Source organism: Silurus meridionalis, chromosome 15, assembly GCF_014805685.1.
Source record: "Silurus meridionalis isolate SWU-2019-XX chromosome 15, ASM1480568v1, whole genome shotgun sequence".
NCBI lineage: Eukaryota > Metazoa > Chordata > Actinopteri > Siluriformes > Siluridae > Silurus > Silurus meridionalis.
The window spans coordinates 23,970,916-23,993,415 of NC_060898.1; the positions used below are offsets into that span (position 1 = coordinate 23,970,916).

A 22,500-nucleotide genomic window follows, 5' to 3' on the forward strand; every position below is an offset into this window, starting at 1 on the left:
CGTTTCGGTCTCCAAGTTCAAGGGAACTCAACATGTTTTTCTCTTCACCCCTGTGTCACTCATCTTTGACAAGCGATGGGTGACTGCAGGTTTATATGAGTTGGTATCAAAAGTTTGGAGACTCGCTCTGTTTAGATGAATTATTTCATTTATCTATTCATTTCCTCACAATCACCTTCAAAATAATCCTCCCGCACAGTAATACAGAGCTCTTCTAGAACGTGTTGTTCTGGAACTTTCTAAAGCGTGTCTTCTGCGATTCGTGCCGGATCTCGGCAACGGTGTCAAAACGGCGATCTTGATCTTCATCTTTTAAAAGAGCGTGAAGTCGGCAGAAGCCAAATCTGGCGAGTTGTGAAAAAAGTGTGGTGTAGAAGTGAGATGGTGTTGTTTCCGGTGAGAAAGTCACGTGTGTCGGGGGGGTAACACGTGGTCAGAACAGCACCAGTTTTAAGCTTCTGATTTACACAGGACGATGTCTTTTGACACGCTGGCTTATGAACGTTGGTGCTCCCTGTGACTGTGCGTGCAGCTTCGTGCTGTTGGTGTGTTTGTGCTTTTGTGCTAAATGTTGTAATGGATCCTTTTATTTTTTTTCTGGTTATCATGATGGAAAGACTGATCAGACGTCCGAGTGATCAGACGCGACAGTTTTTTGTGCTACACTAACTCCAGGTGGAAACGTCTGATTGTGATATCTGTTGTGTTGCCATAGTAACGGGTCTTTTTTTTTTTTCTCAGTCTCATAAAACCAGAAGTGTTCCCAAACGCAGACATTTGAACTTCTATGGCGTCCTTCTCTTTCCTTCTCCCTCTCTTTCCTTCTCTCTCTCTCTCTCTCTCTCTCTCTCTCTCTCTCTCTCTCTCTCTCTCTCTCTTCTCTCTCTCTCTTCCCCTCTCTCTTTCCTTCTCTCTCTCTCTTCCTTCTCCTCTCTCTCTCTCTCTCTCTCTCTCTCTCTCTCTCTCTCCTCTCTTTCCTTCTCTCTCTCTCTCTCTCTCTCTCTCTCTCTCTCTCTCTCTCTCTCTCTCTCTCTCTCCCTCTCTCTCTCTCTCTCTCTCTCTCTCTCTCTCTCTCTCTCTCTCTCTTCCTTCTCCTCTCTCTCTCTCTCTCTCTCCCTATCTTTCTCTCTCTCTCTCCCTTTTCCCCTTCCTTGGATATTCACAGTAAAAAACGTGACTCAGGGGAATTAAAAAGGAACAAGTTGTGAAATCTGTTAAAGGATCGTGTTTTTAATAACTGATTCTCAGGTTTCTTTCTGGCCTCGATGCAGAGTGTTTTTCATTCTCTAGATGGTTTGTTTGTTTTTAGCATTTATGACTTCAGGACAGTAAATTGCCTTCAGTGATTCTTCGTCATTTGGATTAGAAACAAAGCGCAACTGCAGAAATCCATCCATCGTGATGAGAGCGCTCTGACAAACGAACTTTTGTGGAAAGGGGAAAAAAAAACAACCTGAGATCCTGTGCAAGAAACCTTGAGAAGAACCAGACTCAAAACCCATCCACATCAACACCGAATGTCCATTCATTACTGTTCCATCATTGTTGAGGTTATCAGCTGTTCATGGATGGAGAGTTGAGTGTAAACACTTCATGGTTACCACTGTGACACTGTTTATATTAATTATAGTCCAAATCCATCTTCATGGTTTAACCCTCCAGAAAATTCATTTCATATTTATTTCTAGAGCGTTTCAACAACAGTCTTAAAGCAGCAGTGATGTACACGTTCATGCAAAATGTGGGCCTACAGTCCAAATCCATCCTCAAGAACCTCATGGATCTTCATGCTGTTCACGTGGAGAGCATCCTTTGTACCGTGGTATCGCTCGGCTCTGAGCTGCTTATAAACCGATCATGCAGACCTGCTGAAATGTTGTGCTAATTACATACCTTTCTTTAGAATTCTAATAAAAACTTGCAATAACTTCATGAATCAACACCAGATTTATCTACAGTAATAATTATAAATGATTATAATAATTTTATCTCTTAAATTTTAATTGTATTTATCTTTATGATTCATTTCAACACTGTGATAAACATCAGAAATGCTGTGTGTGTGTGTGTGTGTGTGTGTGTGTGTGTGTGTGTGTGTGATCCTTTTGAATATTTTACCCATAAAATGTGGGATGAACTTTACCCATGAACACACGAGTCGTGTTTGAACATGGCTTCATTTCAGCTTCGAGGAAACCTCAAAGTAAACAGAGCCATGTTTCGTAACCTCGTCATGTTTTATTTACTCTGACCTGCTGTCTGATTTCACCTCTGTTTACTCAGATCTGCTCATGCATGATTAATCCTCCATTGTGATTATGATTGTGGTACTGTGTGTGTGTGTGTGTGTGTGTGTGTGTGTGTGTGTGTGTGTGTGTGTGTGTGTGTGTGTGCGTGCACGTGTGTGCATGCTGACGTACATGTGTACGCTTGCTTGTGTGTGTGTGTGTGCATGCTGGTGTGTGTGTGTGTGTGTGTGTGTGTGTGTGTGTGTGTGTGTGTGCTGACATGTACATGTGTGTGTGAAGCTCAGTGGTTAAGACATTAAACTTTGGATCAGACGGTTATGAGTTCAAATCCCAGCACCACAAAGCAGCCACAGCTGGGCCCCTGAGAAAGGCCCTTAACCTTCACCTGCTCAATTTTAAGTCACTCTGGTAAAAAGACCTTTGCTAAATTCCATAAATGTGTGTGTGCATTTGTGTAAGTGTGTGTGTGTGTGTGTGTGTGTGTGTGTGTGTGTGTGTGTGTGTGTGTGTGTGTGTACATGTGTGGTGTGTGTGCATGCTTTACGTGCTAGGTGGTGTGTGTGTGTGTGTGGGTGTGGGTGTGTGTGCATGCTTTTGAGTGCATGATTTTGCGTGCATGATTGTGTGCATGCTTTTGCATGCTAGGTGGTGTGTACATGTGTGGGTGTGTCTGCAGGCTTTTGGGTGCATGGTTGTGTGTGTGTGTTTGTCGTGCACTAATTGAGTGTGTGCATGCTTTTGCGTGCTAGGTGGTGTGTGTGTGTGTGTGTGTGTGTGCACTTTTTGTGTGCATGCTTTTGCGTGCTAGGTGGTGTGTGTGCTTATGTGTGTGTGTGCACTTATTTTGTGTGCATGCTTTTGCATGCTAGGTGGTGTGTGTGCTTATGTGTGTGTGTGTGTGCGCACTTATTGTGTGTATGCTTTTTGCGTGCTAGGTGTGTGTGTGTGTGTACGTGTGGGTGTGTGTGCAGGCTTTTGGGTGCATGGTTGTGTGTGTGTGTGTGTGTGTGTGCAGGCTTTTGTGTGTGTGTGTGTGTGTGTGTGTGTGTGTGTGTGTGTGTGTGTGACTCCAGCAGAGTTCCTTTTGCCTGCACAGGCTTTTGTACTGACTTCACATTTTTTCAGTCATATTGCGCAATAACTGCTCCTGATCCTCCAAAATCACTGAATATTCATAAATCTTTATAAATCACATGAAAATCAGAGTTTGTTGTTCAGATTTTTGTCTTTTTAAAAATGTTTGGGTTAAAATGTGCCAGAATAAAGCAATAAAAAGAAATAAATAGAATAGACAAGGTGTTTTTCTGGTGTTTAGATTTTTTTTTTAGACAGTCAGTCCAGGAGTAAGTCTAAGGAGTGTTAGGGTTGTGGACACACACACACACACACACACACACACACACACACACACACACACAACCCTAAATCCTTATTCATCAAACCTTTGAGAATGACTCACACTAATAAAAATGTTCTCTTTAGTGCAGTGACTCGGATCAGGACTCAAAACGTCCACTACTGAAACACTTCAGTATTTATTCACAGCCACGTGAAGTTTGTGGTTGAAATTCCTTCCATGCAGTAATCCAACATCCGCTTAGCTCCGCCCATTTTGGGCTTATTTTTTATCATTTAATATTATAGGCTGTGTAATGTTTGTTTTTGTATTGTTAGTATATAAAAGTGTCAAGTTTTATTTTCTTAAAAAACGTCAACATTCATAATTTTAAAAAAGTGTGTGTGTGTGTGTGTGTGTGTGTGTGTGTGTGTGTGTGTGTGTGTGTGTGTGTGTTATCCTTATCTATATACATACTGTCTTATGGTTTTATAATTTCCCCTGATGAGGTCCTTGACGTGCCTTGTGCGTAACGGGAAATAAACGTCTGAACCACGTGACCACATTTCATCTTCGCTGTTCCTAAGAAACACGAGGTAATTTCTGTCTAAATGGTCAATTAACCCGATCATAATCATGTAGAAGTCTGGATTGCAAATGCAAGCAATTATTTAGTCGAACCGTAACTTCGTGGGCCGTTCATGGACAAGAAGGACGGATGGAATGATCTTAACCTGGTCTGATCTCAGGACCTCTTTTCTGATCTCTCAGACTCATTCAGCATCATCAAATATTAAATACAGAAGCGGAATAAACGTCTTTTTTACACCATCTTTCTGCTTTATTTTTTTAGAAAAATTCAGTGTATCTCGAATGAAATGCTGCGTTCTGACTCGCTGTGTTTGATGCCCCCTGGCCTTGAGCTGAGATGTATCTGGAGTGTGTTCTTTCTCCTTAGATCCTTTTTCTGTCCCGGCTGAGTGAGAAATAGACATTATTTGGCGGTGGTGAGAAGTAAACATTGGGCAATGCTGAGTGTAAGATCCAGAGCCTGCGTTGTTTAGAGCTTCCTCTTAAATCTCTTGTAATGGAGAACGTTCGGTATTTGGAAACGCTGAGGGTCCAGTAATGAAGGATTTAATGTACTGGTTTAAATGTTCAATTGGATCATCTTCTGTTTGTATTTGGGAGGAAAAAAAACTGGTGTATTTTAGAGTATTTTAGTTATTCAAACATTGTTTAAGAGCCTGTAAAACGGTTATAATCTGTGTACCAGGTGGAATAAAAAAAGAAATTACTTAAATGATCTACGTTTCCACACGATCACCGTTAAAATTGTCGCTTTGTACAACAGTGCCCCCAGTGTTCATCTGGAAAACTGCGCTGGCTCTCGCAACGGTGTCAAAACGGCGATCTGCATCTTCAACTTTGGGAAGAGGGTGAAGTCCTCAGGAGCGAAATCTGGCTGATAGTGTGGTTGAGGAAGTGAGATCATGTGGATTGTTCTCTGACGTTCATTTTGCACAAACGGTTTCAACATTTTCAGGGTTTAAGCATGTTGAAGGTTTTTTCTGATCTCACTTCGTCTTCCATTGATGTTCTTCCTCTCTTGAAGCTTCCTCTTGCATTGACAGTTTCTGCTCTCTGATGGGGTTCATGCTTCGTGATTGTATGCCAACATTTATATATATACCAATTATTAGACACCACGGATCTCGATACACCTTGTGTTGCTATAGTTACAGCTGCTTATATGCTGCACACCTGAGCTTTCAGCCAATCGCAATCCAGTATTCACTGTGTTCCTGATCTGAGCGTTCGTGATTGTACCTGTGTTCACGTTTCACACAGAAACGTTCTACACAAAGGTTCACGCCGTACGCACCTGTTTTATTGTGTTTGTGTGATAAATGTTTTTTAAAATTTTTACACAATTTTAGAAGCAAATTTCTTGTTGCTCTTTTAAAGCTTTTTTTCCCCACTAATGTATTTGTGCAACCTTTTCCCAGCCTGCACAAGAGCTTTTCATCTAGTAATTACATTCCTATCTGTTTTTTTCTCTCACAGTCAAATAGGTTTTCTCCCCAGAATGAATTTGTCCTGTTCGCTGTAGAATTAGGAACTAAATTGCTCATGCGATGGAAAAGTGCAGCAGGAAAAAAGTGAAAATGGTTCCGTCAAGTTGCTTTTAAGATAAAAAATCTAATTATTACTATTATTATTATTATAATGAATACGCATTGCTAATTTTGTGTACGTGCGTGTGTGTGCGCCTTGTGCTTTTAATGCAATGACATATGTCATGACGTCACAAATTGCATTTTGATTAGCGATGTGTGTGTGTGTGTGTGTGTGTGTGTGTGTGTGTGTGTGTGTAACAGCTCAATATCAGAGCCTGGTTTGATTTTTGGAAAGAAGAAATGCAGTAGTTTTAAACAGAGCAGTTGATTGATTTTTTAATGGCTGTCACCATGGCGTTGGTTGCCATGGCGATTTTCTGGGCACTATGTGAGTGCGCTTTGTGTTTATCTATCATGTCTTCTCAAAAAGCTCTGGTTTGGTGGCCACGTATCCTTCAACACTGAGTAACGTTATATTACATCCAAGATGTGTTTTATCTGCGTGTGAGCTGTTAAACATTGACTGTGTGTGTGTGTGTGTGTGTGTGTGTGTGTGTGTGTGTGTGTGTGTGTGTGTGTGAGATGAGTCATACCAGCTGCATGTAGAATGGTAAACTTCTGCTCAGGCTACTCGGGTTGTTTAGCAACAGGAGTGCCCGCATCTCTTCTTGCTCGTTAACACTAACGAGGCGTTTTCTTCCTGAGGTTATCAGGAGTCTGCGTTTTAGGGGTGGGATTTTTTTTCCCTCCCATTTTTACCTGTTCAGGTGAGGGGAACCCTGAGAAACTCTTGACAGACTAGACTGGAGATGATGATGATGCTGGTGCTCCTTCACCTCACAGTTCAGAGACGTGTGTTTTGGGATGCGTTTCAGCTCACCATGGTTGTAAAGTGTGATTATTATCTACGAGTTATTTCATATCCTTTTTGCAGCTCACGTCTATCGGGTCATTTGGTCTGTTTTTAGAAAATGCTCTAGAACTGTTCAGTGGCGGATCTAGAAAATAATTTATGGGGTGGCGAGAGGATTAGGAGGGGAGGCCTCAATGTATCATGTACTTGTCAAAAGTTCAGACAATCCTGAACAACACACTTTTGCATGGTTTAATGTTAAACTGTTAGTCATTAATACACACAAAAATATCATCAAAATAAAATATATTATATTGATATTAAAATATTATACAAATGATTCGATTTGTTAAACGAGCCGGAGAGAGTCATTGTGATCAGTAAACAGGCTAAAACGAAGCAGTTCATAAGAGTCGTTTGTTCGCACTACGCTTTAATAGAAAGATGTATGTTTTTTATATCATTATATTGAAGTGTCGCTGCTGTAAATCGGTCGAGGAAACTGATTAAATGTACGGAAAGTTTTCAGAGCTTCACTTTTTCCACAAGTTGTTTTGTTACAGCTTTATTTCAAAATGGATTAAATTCATTATTTTCCTCAGAATTCTACAAACAAACCCCATAATAACAATGTGAGATAAGTTTGTGTAAAATCTTTGCAGATGTATTAAATAAAAAAGGAAAAAAGTCACATGTACATAAATATTCACAGCTTTCGCTCAGTATTCAGTTGAAGCTCCTTTTGACACCAGTTGAAGCCTCAAGTCTTTTTGAGTTTGATGCTACAAGCTCGGCACCTATTTTTGGACAGTTTCTCCCATTCTTCTTTGCAGAACCTCTTAAGCTCCATCAGGTCTCCAGAAATGTTCAATCAGGTTAAGGTCTGGGCCACTCAAGAACATTCACAGAGATGTCATGTAGCCACTCCTTTTTATACCTTGGCTGTGTATAGTGTCGTAGTCCTGTTGAAAGATGACGTCCCAGTCTGAGGTCCAGAGCGCTCTGTAGCAGGTTTTCATTAAGGACATCTCTGTACATGTCTGAGAGACCTTCAGGTGCCTTTTGGCAAACCCCAGATGGGCTGTCATGTGCCTTTTACTGAGGAGAGGCTTCTGTCTGGCCACTCTACCATACAGACCTGATTGGTGGAGTGCTGCATAGATGTTTTTTCTTCTGGAAGGTTCTCTTCTCTCCACAGAGAAATGCTGGAGCTCTTTTAGAGTGACCATCTGGTTCTTGGTCACCTCCCTGACTAAGGCCCTTCCCCCGATCGCTCAGTTTGGCAGTCCTGCTGGTTTCAAACTTCTTCCATTGATACGGATGATGGAGGTCACTGTGCTCATTGGGTCCTTCAATGCTGTAGAAATGTTTCTGTCTCCTTTAACAGATCTGTGCCTCAATACAATCCTGTCTGAGGTCTACTGACAATTCCCTGGACCTCATAACTTGGTTTGTGCTCTGACATGAACTGTTAACTTTGGGACCTTCTATAGACATGTGTGTGTGTCTCCAAACCATGTCAAATCAGCTGAATTTCCCACAGGTGGACTCCAATCATGCTGTAAAAGTATCTGAAGGATGATCAGTGGAACCAGGATGGCGAAGGCTGTGAAAACTTACGTACATGTTGTTTTTAAACAAACTTTTCACGTTGTCATTGTGGGATATTTTTCTGTAGAATTTTAAGGAAAATAATGAATTTAATCCATTTTGGAATAAAACTAACATTAAATGTGGAAAAATAAAAACGCTGTAAAAGCTTTGTGTACTGTATATTTATACACTGGGATACCAGTGCTGAGGTGCAGAAAGGGTGGGACCAGTCTGTGAGATCTCTGAAGACTGTACAAATCCCAGCCTTTGTAAAAATTTAACCAGCATCACTTCCACAGATAAAGTCACAGAGATCTGACTTTTTTTTCTTCAATCTGATGTTTGATGTGAAGTTTCCCTGCAGCTACTGATGAGGAAATGCAGGATTTTATGATGAGAGAAAGGTAGATAGAGGTGTTTATATATTATTATTTATACATTGTATATTCAGAAAGTATTGAGACTTTAAAAATATTAATTTGCAATCTTATACTACAACCGTTTAAATCGATTAAAAAAAATGAGACATTTGTAGAATTCAGTTTTTACTTTGTTCTAGTGGGGAACTGAGTGTAGAGTAATTCGAAAAAGAATCAGTCTGAATGATTTTAGTATCAGACTGCAACATTGAAAAAAGTGAAAGGGACATGAATACTTTCTGAATGCATGAGAGAGAGAGAGAGAGAGAGAGAGAGAGAGAGAGAATGTCCTTTTTTTTTCATTTTGCACTTTGATGCATTAACTCATTTTTGACGGGCATTAAGTCTTTATTTTGTGTACCATTTCATGTCTGTTTTGTACATTTCAATGATGCAATTTGTAATAAATTAAATGGTAAATATGGACAAGCAGAACATTTTCTAAAATACCGTGTCCTTTGCACTGATGAAACTTTTCAGCATGTAGTTTTAACCTGGTCACACGGTGTATCTGCTTCAGTACACGGGTCCACACGTGGCAGTGATACGGCCAATTCTGGGAGCTGAAGCTGGAGTGCGACTTTCCCCACTGCTTTATTTATTCAGCAGGGACAAAATATTGTGAAAAAAATCCGAGAACGTTGCATCCTGTTCTGCACTCAGACCTGCAGTGTTACTGTGAACTCTCACACTTATGGCCTTCTAATAAATACACAATTGTGAAGTCATAAAATGAAAACAAATAAAAGTAAAAGATAAAATAACATTTACATGCAATGATTCCCAGACAGAAGCCAGACAGAAGTCAGACAGAAGCCAGACAGAAGCCAGACAGTGCTGGAGGAAGGAGAGTTGGGTATTGCCCTGTGCTGCTTTATTCTCCTGAAGAGAAGAGAAGCACTTGTCTTCATCGTCTTCTCTGCAGCTGTAAAGTGTTAAATGAACGGTAATTGTGTTAAAGGAAAGAGGCACGATGTTTACCGCTTCACGTGTCATTTATACGTTTTAACACTGACAACATGTCAACTTCTAATTAAATTGGTATCGTTTAGAAATCTTTTACTGCTGCCCCGTAGCAATGTGAAGGAAAACATCTTCTCTTCGTCGTGTTTCTGAGATCAGGCTGGTGATTCACTCCACTCCTGTTAGTCTTTATTTAAGTCTTCAGAGTTAATAATAATAATAACAACAATAATAATAACAACAATAATAATAACAGCAACAACAATAATAATAACAATAATAATAATGATAATAAGTAAAATAACAACAATATTTATTATAATAATAATAATAATAATTAAAAGCACAACAACAACAACAATAATAATAAACAATTATAATAATAATAATAATAGCTGGGGTTCATGTTTTCTGCTTTAGTGTTTTTGTTTATTAGGCTTTTTAATATCGGGAAGTGCATGGGGTTTTGCTGAGATGTTTGTGTGTGTGTGTGTGTGTGTGTGTGTGTGTGTGTGTGTGTGTGTGTGTGTGTGCATCTCAATCACAATCCACTATTCATTAGTTTCTAATTAATGTATTAGTCTTTCATCTTATTTCAAAGTTATTGATTATAAGAAACACTGATTCCTAAATGATGCGACAAAAACATGGAGGTTCGAGCTGAGGGGCTTCAGACAGAACGTTGGTATTTATGAGATTCTACTCAAATCTGTTCATCTCCACACTCATTGCAATTAGCTGTTTCCATGGAAACCAACTTGGAGCCTTAGCATGTTTTAGAAGTGTGTAAATGTGAGGTTGCGTACGTAACGTCACAAAGTAAAGCTTAACAGGAAATTCCCAAACACGTGTGTAAAGTTTTCTGTAAGCTCGATGTGCAGTCGTTATTTTCTCTCGTTCTCTCAGCGTTTTGTTGGAGCTGTAATGAGATTATTCATCTCTCTGTTTATGGGATAAAGACAGTGAGCATCGGCACAGCTTGTGGCGGAGGTGGAAGTGCTGGAGGAAGTGAGGTTTCTGTTCTCATTAACATTAAGCCGCTTGAGGTTTCCAAACTCTTGGATGAACTGCTCAGTGAATTGTCTGCAGACGTGCCGCGTGCCGTCTGTCTGCGTTTCCTCATCGTCTGACGCTGGTTTTCTCACAGATGACATCAATGCAGCATCGACTCCTGAAAACACAGGTTTAATCGACTCTGGTATATTATTTGAAAGAAATGATATATTCAGTAAATATAGTGTATATAAAGTATATATAGTGTAAATAAAGTAAATATTGTGTGCAAGTTGCTAAAAAGGTCCAGATTTAGTTTTAGAGCAGATGCAGACGCTTCAGTGTGAACAAAAAGGAATGGGTGTGAACAGCCGGCTTGCCGAGCGACCTGATGCCCATTTAGAAATCGTATTGCCGTTAATGTCCTTATTCATGTGTTATAGACCATTTTGAGTGTTTTTGAGAGAAACTAATATGTTTACAGTTTCTTGATCCTTACAGGAAATTGTATCCTACACTACACTGCATCAGGTCTTAACGCAAAGTCAACGATACGATACATTAAAGACCTACGAAGCAGCTACCCATGTGATGCAGTGAGATCCGATTGCAATTCGATTCATCACATTGCAATACAATGGAAAGAATCTGATGCTCTGCAGTTCAATATGGCAGACAGCAAATCAATTTACTTAATTAAGTGCCTTCTGACTTCTAACTCACACAAAGAAAAAATTAAATAAATCAAGACTTTTTGTTGAAGATGCAGATCTACCTCTGCCATGTTAATCTGTATTCTATGTGACTCTCAGGACACGAGAAATCGATCTACATATCAAATATTGATCACAAATTATTGGTGACTTTGTAAATAATAGAAGTTTAGCAAGCTATTAATCATTATAGAGAAATACATCGTTTTTTACTGATGCAAATATGTTAAAAACTATTCATCACAATACAAATGCCAGCTTGTATCAGACGCACACTTTTTAAACATCGTTAACTTTCATGCCGATGCATCGATGCGGATCAGTAAATCTTATCATCCATACTTTACTTCATCATAACATTCAATTCAGCCTTAATTTAAGAATGAATCGTGTCACATACTGAAGTTAATAAATTACAAATATAAATGATAAATATCTACTGTCAAATCTGTCATAATATCTAAACTCCCCTTCTGTCCTGCTTTACTGTCTGCTGTATTATTACACGTATCTATTTAATATTCTACTTTCCTTTTGATATTTTTAATGTTAATATTTTATACTTTATAGTTTATGCTTAATTATAAGAAGATGCAGCAGCAGGTGAAGAAGGATGTGGTGAAGACAAGGAAAAGGCATATGAGGAGCTGTAGGAGAAGTTGGACACTGAGGAAGGAGAAAATGATTTGCAGAGGAACCGAGCTGGGAAGGATGTGCTGCAAGTTAGAGCAGTAAAGGATGGAGATGGAAATGTGTTGACTAGTGAGGAGAGTGTGTTGAGAAGGTGGAGGAAGTATTTTGAGCAGCTGATGAATGAGGAAAATGAGAGAGAGAGAAGGTTGGATGGTGTGGAGATGGTGAAGCAGGAAGTGGATAGGATTAGTAAGGAGGAAGTGAGAGCAGCGATTAAGAGTCATGTTTAGGAGAGATGCAGTGGAGTTTTTAACCAGGTTGTTTAACGTGAGATGATGCCTGAGGAATGGAGAAGGACTGTGCTGGTACTGATCTTTAAGAATAAGGGAGATGTGCAGACCTGCAGTAACTACAGGGGAATAAAGTTGATCAGTCACACCATGAAGTTATGGGAAAGAGTAGTGGAAACCAGAGGAGAAGCGTGATAGCAGGAGTGATTTGTGATAGAAGAGTATCTGTGAGAGTGAAAGGGAAAGTTTATAGGACTGTGGTGAGACCTGAGATGTTGTATGGATTGGAGACAGTGGCATTGAGTAAAAGACAGGAGGTGGAGCTGGAGGTAGCAGAGCTGAAGATGTTGAGGTTTTCGTTGGAAGTGACGACGATGGACAGGATTAGAAATGAGTTTATTAGAGGGACAGAGCATGTAGGACGTTTTGGAGACAAGGTGAGGGAGGTGTTTATTTTAACGGCACTAATTTTAATAAAACGTGATTATTGCAACACATTTCTTTTATATTTTTTTTTGTAAGAAATATAAATGACTAAATATAAAAGAGCCGAATTAAAACCTTCAACACAACACATTTATTCACGACTTCCTTTCTTTAATATTTAAAAATAAACTCCACTCAAACATTTTTTTATCACTAAACATTTGTTTTACTGATGCGCCGTGTCTCAAATCAGCACCAAAATCCACCATGATGCACAAGTCCGGTACTTAAAACCGTCCGTGTGGAAACATAGCAAACCTTCCGTTTAGTGTCCTGATGATTTGTCATTTAAAACACCATCATTACTTTAAAACTTTTACAAGAATATTTAGTCTTCATGCTCTATGCTGAGTTCGGTTTCAATAAAAATAATCATACATTTGCATCCATCCAACCAACCATTTATTCAAGAAATACATGATTTTCCAGCACTGACTGTTGAAATCGAGATATTTCATTATTCTTGGAGACGTAATTGTGATTAACATTGTGTATATATTGATTTAGTGTAAGTCTATAGATTGTTGTATCAGATGATTAGATGAATCTGGAGAGCAGATCCTGCAGCAGCGTGACCGTGTTCCTCCCCTGGGACGAGATGCTCGCTCGCTCCGAGGCTGGTGTGAGTGGGAGCGATGCAGTGTGTGAGTCAGGCAGTGAATCGGATAATCCCATGACGTGTGTGACCTTCTTTATTCCGCATACGTGTCGTGGAATGCCATTGGCTGAGCCTGGTGTTGTGCACAACGCAATTATTATATCGCAGCTGCCGGGTGGAGATGGAGGGAGGAAGAAGGAAGATCTGAGGAGGAGTTTGAATTGAGGGAAATCCTGGCGGGAAGAAGATGAAGAGTAGGATTTCTCTTTACAGTTTCACATCATGTTTAAGAGGCATAAATTACACAACTTTTCTGAGCAGTGTAGTGCATACCATAACTGCGAGAGTGTGTGTGTGTGTGTGTGTGTGTGTGTGTGTGTGTGTGTGTGTGTGTGTGTGTGTGTGCGTGTGAGGTCAGGAGCACTGAAGTATAGATGACTGCTGCGGTCAACGAACTGCTTTCTCTTGTGCAAGCGTGCATGATTACTACATAGTGTTTGTGTGTGTGTGTCCAATAATAGCCAGAATCTCTGAGCACATAAAGCTTAGACCTCTGTGCAGCTTTTACACACTTTACTATTATAGTGTACATTTGAAACCTTTATCCAGGTAAGCGTAAATAGTGGATTGTGATTGGCTGGAGGTTCAGGTGTGTATAGTGGATTGTGATTGGCTTAAGGTTCAGGTGTGAATAGTGGATTGTGATTGGCTGGAGGTTCAGGTGTGAATAGTGGATTGTGATTGGCTGGAGGTTCAGGTGTGAATAGTGATTGTGATTGGCTGGAGGTTCAGGTGAATAGTGGATTGTGATTGGCTGGAAGTTCAGGTGTGAATACTGGATTGTGATTGGCTGGAAGTTCAGTTGTGAATAGTGGATTGTGATTGGCTGGAGGTTCAGGTGTGAATAGTGGATTGTGATTGGCTGGAAGTTCAGGTTTAAATAGTGGATTGTGATTGGCTGGAGGTTCAGGTGTGAATAGTGGATTGTGATTGGCTGGAGGTTCAGGTGAATAGTGGATTGTGATTGGCTGGAAGTTCAGTTGTGAATAGTGGATTGTGATTGGCTGGAGGTTCAGGTGTGAATAGTGATTGTGATTGGCTGGAGGTTCAGGTGAATAGTGGATTGTGATTGGCTTAAGGTTCAGGTGTGAATAGTGGATTGTGATTGGCTGGAAGTTCAGTTGTGAATAGTGGATTGTGATTGGCTGGAGGTTCAGGTGTGAATAGTGGATTGTGATTGGCTGGAAGTTCAGGTGTGAATAGTGATTGTGATTGGCTGGAGGTTCAGGTGAATAGTGGATTGTGATTGGCTGGAGGTTCAGGTGTGAATAGTGGATTGTGATTGGCTGGAGGTTCAGGTGTGAATAGTGGATTGTGATTGGCTGGAAGTTCAGTTGTGAATAGTGGATTGTGATTGGCTAAAGGTTCAGGTGTGAATAGTGGATTGTGATTGGCTGGAGGTTCAGGTGTGAAAAGTGGATTGTGATTGGCTGGAGGTTCAGGTTTAAATAGTGGATTGTGATTGGCTGGAAGTTCAGGTGTGAATAGTGGATTGTGATTGGCTGGAAGTTCAGGTGTGAATAGTGGATTGTGATTGGCTGGAGGTTCAGGTGTGAATAGTGGATTGTGATTGGCTGGAAGTTCTAATCTAAATGAATGTGCTGCTTATAAACACGTGTAACCATAGTAACATCCAGTTCCAGTTCCATCCAGAGTGAGACGGTGATTGTACACATTTCCTAATGACCTCACTGATCTCCATGGAGGAGTTTTGCGTTTGGTGTGCTGGAAAGTGACCATGGTATAAGGTTATAATCTGCGACTAGGTGCGAGTCCTTAAATCATTACAATGTCAAAACGCTTTGTTATTGTGTTCATGTTGAAGTGTTTACAGTTTTTCACTTTCCATATTTCGATTTTCAGGAATTAAGAAAAAAAAAACCTTGTAGATACTGTAAATACTAAGAAATGATGTATAAAATTCCTTCAACAAGATCTAATCTTCTTTCATGTTACTACTAATGATATAATTTGTAATGAAATGTGTGTTTACTCTGGTCATGTGACTTTTAGCTTTATTTCTTCCCATGCTGTGTTCACCCGAACCAGCTGCAAAACAGGAAATGGGCTTAAAAGATGGACACAGTAATTATATTGTGAGTGAGTGTTAGCAGGGTTCATGTTTTTATGTTATTGTAACTGTAGTTATTATTTTATTTGGTACGCCTGATGATAGAACACTCGACAACACTGATTTAAAAAACGCTCAGGTTCAGTTCCTGTGTTTTGCATCTTGTGTTGCAGAATGAGAACAGCACAGTAGTTGTGTGTATTCACAGGAAGTGGAAAAGGGAAACTGTGGCATTGGGGATTTGATCTGCAGCTGTTTATGTGCGCTTGGAGTCAGATCTCATGCTCAAGTCATTTTTAAGGCTGTAAACTAATCCCTGTCCGATCTAAATCAAATCAACACCACTGTTACTTCATACAATTAATAACAGAGTCGATCAGTTCACCGTGAGCCGTAGCCATTAGCTGACATTTGGAAAAACATTTGTTTGAGTAATTCTAGCAGAGTTTACAGCAGTAATGGAGTCCTTAATGTTCCCTCTACATACACTACCTCATTTTCTGTTCATTACAGACTCCCTGCTGCTCAAATCAACAACCAGATGGTTCTGACCACAAATGATAACAGTACTGTTCTGATGGATATAATCCAGGGTTAGGTGAGGTAATGCACCATGTGGAGGTTAAGAACAGCCCGAGGTGAAACCAATCACAATCCACTATTCACACCTGAACTTCCAGCCAATCACAATCCACTATTCACACCTGAACTTCCAGCCAATCACAATCCACTATTCACACTGAACCTCCAGCCAATCACAATCCACTATTCACACCTGAACTTCCAGCCAATCACAATCCACTATTCACACCTGAACCTCCAGCCAATCACAATCCACTATTCACACCTGAACCTCCAGCCAATCACAATCCACTATTCACACCTGAACCTCCAGCCAATCACAATCCACTATTCACACCTGAACTTCCAGCCAATCACAATCCACTATTCACACCTGAACTTCCAGCCAATCACAATCCACTATTCACACCTGAACCTCCAGCCAATCACAATCCACTATTCACACCTGAACCTCCAGCCAATCACAATCCACTATTCACACCTGAACCTCCAGCCAATCACAATCCACTATTCACACCTGAACCTCCAGCCAATCACAATCCACTATACACACCTGAACCTCCACCCAATTACAATCCACTATTCACACCTGAACTTCCAGCCAATCACAATCCACTATTCACACTGAACTTCCAGCCAATCACAATCCACTATTCACACCTGAACTTCCAGCCAATCACAATCCACTATTCACAACTGAACTTCCAGCCAATCACAATCCACTATTCACACCTGAACCTCCAGCCAATCACAATCCACTATTCACACCTGAACCTCCAGCCAATCACAATCCATTATTCACAACTGAACTTCCAGCCAATCACAATCCACTATTCACACCTGAACTTCCAGCCAATCACAATCCACTATTCACACCTGAACTTCCAGCCAATCACAATCCACTATTCACGCCTGAACAGGAGATAAAACAGTTTAATTAACTAATATAGTGTATTGGATTATATCATGTACTTGCTTGTATTTATTTGAGTTGTACACAGGAGTACATTATTAGTAATGTCTGAGTTTATCCTTAATCCATATATTCTCTCTCTCTCTCTCTCTCTCTCTCTCTCTCTCTCTCTCTCTGTTGTGATAGCTAAGGTGGCCTGTAGACTAATTAACGTGTGTATGGACGCATGGCTGCGAGTGTGTGAGAAAGCTAACGTTAAACATGCCATGCAGGTGTGACAGATATTCCTCTCATCCCAGTGTGGCTTTGTTAAACTCCTGGCTCTCAGAACAGCGTGTTTCATCTCCGCGTTCCTCACCGACACTTTACTCCTGTTCATAAGTCAATGCTTTTATAATAAAACTTCAGGGTTTCTTTAATCGATAGATGATGTGTTGAAAAGCCTCACAGCGTAGCACAGGGCGGCTCAGAACATCTGTTACAGCTGTAATCGGGAGAGTAGATAATGGACATGAACACCTCTGTTTGAGGAGGAGAATCGTGTAGTTGCTGATTCAGCAGATAAATATTATTATTTCCTCTTATTATAACTGGACTGATGAATCTATCAGAAATATTATTTAGGAATCTGAATAATTACCAAAAATCTTCTTTATTATATTATTATATATATTTACTGTTTATAATAATTATCATAATGATTATTATGTTTAATAACTCTTTTATTAGTATAGATCATTATTATTGTTTTAAATACACAGCACTGGATTTTCAGGTAAAAGACACTAGAGATGTGTTCTAGGTGAAATACCTGCAATTCATCTTTAAGTAGGAGTAGTTTTTTATAACAGCACGGCCCATCACTTATTATTATTAATATTATTATTATAAGTGTTTATTACTGTTGTTATTATTATCACACTGCTCGGTTCCGTTTCCGTCACTGACACAGATTGTGGTGTCGTTTTAATCTAATGCACATTATACTGTACATAATACAACACATCTGCTTCTGGAGGTCCCAGTCATCCTGAGCTTTTTTGCTGTTTGGACCTGATCCATCCTGATTCCATACTTTTTCTCATTACTTGGAAATCATTCTGTTCTGCTGAAGATGATCCCAAAGCTTCATCAGATTACTTTACATGGTAAACATTTTAAAACCATGAAGATGATGAGGATTTGTCTTTTAGTGAACAGCTGATCACCTCCGCAGTGGTGTCCAGATCAGGATGAGTCTGGTTCCTCTCAAAGTTTCTTCTTCCCCCCTTTCACCTCTGATTTGCTCATTAGAGACACACTTATAGGTGTTTAATCATAAATGTGTATTATTTATAAAAACATTTAAATTTGTATTTATTTGTATAAAATTCTCCTGATTTGATCTGATTTGTGGAGAAAAATATACGTTTCTTCTCAGTTATTAAGGACAAAGCAGTTTGTTTAGGGTTATCATGGTATTTCATGTGAGGATGATCCAAAAATCTGGAATTTGTAGTGATTACGATGTTGGCTTTCTGATCAGAAGGTCATAAATTCAAATCCATGACTCCTGGGCCCCTGAGCACGGCTCTTAACCCTCACTGTGGATAAGCGTGTTTGTGAAATACCATAAATAAATATTAAACTACAACCATTTCATTGTATGTAAAGAAATTTGAACATTTTTTCTTCAGTGATTTGAGAAAAGTCAAACGTGATGTTATGATCAGTAAAATATTTGCACATGTAATAAAACCTACATTTATTGATGTATTAATTTATATGTTTGTGAGTATTTTTGTAAATAAAACCCATCAGCACTCCGTCTATCTGTGATGTTCACTAAATACAGAAGAGCTCTAAATTGAGTAGAAATGATTTATATCACCTTTTAAACCTCACGTAAAAAACACAGAGATAAATATTATATCCTCACCCCTGCGTTAGCGTCTTTATTAATTCATCTGGGAAAAGTCCTCATGTGTCGTCTCACGTCACCTGTCCTGAAGTGCAGACGACTTTTATTTCCAGTCTCCAGGAAATAAATAAACTATAAACATCAAAGGACTGACGGTTGGAAAAAGGAAAAATGTGCCAGGTCTTTTAGTGCCGAGTCTGCACGCACACACACACACACACACACACACACACACACACACACACACACACACACACACACACACACACACTCACGCACACACACACACACACACACACACACACACACACACACACACTAAACACACACACACACACACACACTCAAACACACACACACACACACACACACACACACACACACACACACACACACACACACACACACACACACACACACACACACACACACACACACACACAACACACACACACACACACACACTCAAACACACACACACACACATACACACATATATATATATACACATATATATATATATACACACACATATATATATATACATATATATACATATATACATATATATATATACATATATATATATATACATATATATACATATATATATATATACACACACACACACACACGCACACACACACACGCACACACACACACGCACACACACACACACACACACATACACACACACACACACACACACACACACACTTACACACACACACACACACACACACACACACACACACACACTCAAACACACACACACACACACACTCAAACACACACACACACACACACACACACACACACAAGGAATTATTTGTTTTAGTGACAGAAGCATTAAGGCACAATAACTTTTAAATAAAAATAAGAAGGAAATATTTATACACAAGTCAGAATGAATCTTTCCAATGCACAGTTTACAGACAGATACATAAATAATAGTAAACAATAAACAGATTTTGCACTTGAGTGTGTTTACATGCAGTATGAAATATGAGGTGTTTATTGGTATTCGTTTCTTGGTGTTTTCTTTTGAAGAGCAGATGACGTGTAAGTTCCAGGTTTTTTCCTGCACTGTGTCTCTGAATCTTCATCTGTTTTTCTTTTTTTCTAAAAAAAAAACGGTTTTAACCTTCAGAACGTCGTCTTCTCTTCTCCTCCTTCTGTTCCTGCTCTTATTCTGGAATGGGAAACGTGTTTTTAATTTAAAAAGGACATGGAAATGATAATTGTTGGTGTTTAATGCTGTGGATCTGAAGGTCAGTGTGGTGGAATGACACTTAAAAACGAGTAGATGTTTAATATGTGTGATATGATGTACAGATTTAGACGACTTTGACTGGTTTTATCGTTAAAAAGGTCATCAATCACCAGAAAGAGGCTGAGCTTCGCTTCTCACACTTCATTATTATCATAATAGTGATTATATTCTACCGAAGAGAAGCAAATATACTCTGTTCTCATTGGTTCTTCTTAATGTTCTTACCTGTGATGTCATAACCAGTTCACGTGTGAGAGAGGTACCAGACACACACGAAAAACACGTGATGAGGAGATAATTACGAGTAAACTGGAAGAGATGTGAAACTATTCCGGACCAGTTTAAAGAATAAATAAAGAGAACGGATCATTCACAGGCATCGGACTTGCGGAGATTTTATGTAGAAGATCAGACTCCGTGACGGCGAATGTGTCCGTTTGTTTCAGAGCCTCATGTCGTGTTGTTTGTTTTGTTTGGTTGCAGTTCACTGCTCAGGCCTGAAGTCAGCCCCAGTTCGTCTGGTTCTGCTCGACCCAAAGGTTCAGCCAGTAAGACCTGCCTGGTGTGTTCAGACGAGGCGTCAGGGTGTCACTACGGCGTTCTGACCTGCGGAAGCTGCAAAGTGTTCTTCAAAAGAGCTGTAGAAGGTGAGCGTTCAGCAAGACACCACATGATGGAGTGTGAGACAGTCGTTTATTTTACTCTTTTTTCTTTTCTTTTTTTTTTTTTTGCTGCTATATATTTAATTGCTTTTTGTTTAATTTTTAAGAATGATGCAGACCTGGTAATGATTACGGGCCACTTTCTTACACATTTATTATCATTATAATCATTATCATTATTATTATTATTATTATAATAAATTAATTTAGATTTGCACTTGAAGTCTAGACGTATGAACTAGGGGTGTAATGGTACACATGTTTGGGTACAGGGCTTTCAGTTCGGTACACAATGCGTTTTCTTTAATGTGTGGAACATCTGAGTTCCCTCAGGAACATATTAAGTGACGGACCCAACTTTATTTAGTCTCAGCCTCGCACTTTCAGTGCATTTTATTATTATTATTATTATTATTATTATTATTATTATTATTATTAATAAACATAAAAACTCACAACAATGCCAGGGGAATAAAAAAATAAACTAAAGTTAGCACAGTGCTAGCATTAGCTGCTAAACAGGAACTAGCTAGCAGCTAATGCTAATACCTAATGCTAGCACTGTGGATTCTCTGGCGTTTTAAGATTTTTTCATAAAAGGATAAAATCCTGATGATTCCACATTCTGAGGGAGTGAATGAATAAAGGATGGAAATAATGAAGACATTAGTTAAAGTCTGCTGAAATAAATAGAACACTGATGTAGATCACTGAAAATTACAAGTAGAAAATTTAATATTAAATGTAAAACATACACACACACACACACACACACACACACACACACACACACACACACACACACACACACACACACACACACACACACACACACACACACACACACACACACACACACACACACACACACACACTTATTTAAGAATTGTAATTTAATTGAGTAATATATAAAAGAAGTGAATTCCATTAATTTGAGTTATTCTATGTTTATATTATTTAAATAAGCATTTTATTTAAATTGTTTTAAAAATGTAAACAATGTGAATAATAATAAACTGCATTAATAAAAACCGATTTGTGAACCGAAGCGTTACCTTTGTGCACCGTTACGCCTCTAATATAAACACAAATCATTAAAACTCTGAGTTTGAACTATATACTGTGTGCTGTATGGCCAAAAGTATGTGGACACCGGACTATAAGATTTCTATGTGCTTCTTTCTGAACATCTCATTCCACATTTAGTCTCCATTTCCATTTATAAAGAGCTCCACTCGTCTGGGAAGATGTTCCACTAGATTCTGTGGGGATTCATTTATAAAGTCAGGTAGTGGTTTAGGTGAGAAGGTTCCTGGGGTGCAGTCAGTGTTCACATTCATCCCAAAAGTGTTTAATAGGGTTGGAGCTCTATAGCAGGAGATCTTCCACATCATCCAAACCATGGAACTCAGATTTTAAAGGAGCTGGCTTTGTGCACAGGGGCATCATCGTGCTGAAGCAGGTTAGGGTCTCGTAGTTCCTGTCCAATCAGAGTTAAGCTGAGATGTTGTCTGTCCAATCAGAGTTAAGCTGAGATGTTGTCTGTCCAATCAGAGTTAAGCTGAGATGTTGTCTGTCCAATCAGAGTTAAACTGAGATGTTGTCTGTCCAATCAGAGTTAAGCTGAGATGTTGTCTGTCCAATCAGAGTTGAGCTGAGATGTTGTCTGTCCAATCAGAGTTGAGCTGAGATGTTGTCTGTCCAATCAGAGTTGAGCTGAGATGTTGTCTGTCCAATCAGTCACACTTTTGGTCTTCCATGTCAGGATTAGGTTTCTGACAGCAGAAGGAACT

General features: G+C 39.4%; 1 protein-coding gene across 3 annotated transcripts in view; it reads left to right on the forward strand.

Annotated features, from left to right (window-relative positions):
* The window catches only part of LOC124397938 (glucocorticoid receptor-like), a 44,401-nt gene that overhangs the window by 11,902 nt on the left and 9,999 nt on the right, over positions 1-22,500 (forward strand). For all 3 annotated transcript variants that reach the window (XM_046867836.1, XM_046867835.1, XM_046867837.1), the window contains one exon: positions 20,529-20,692. In XM_046867836.1, coding sequence (XP_046723792.1) covers positions 20,529-20,692 — 164 coding nt within the window. The remainder of the gene's footprint in view (positions 1-20,528; positions 20,693-22,500) is intronic.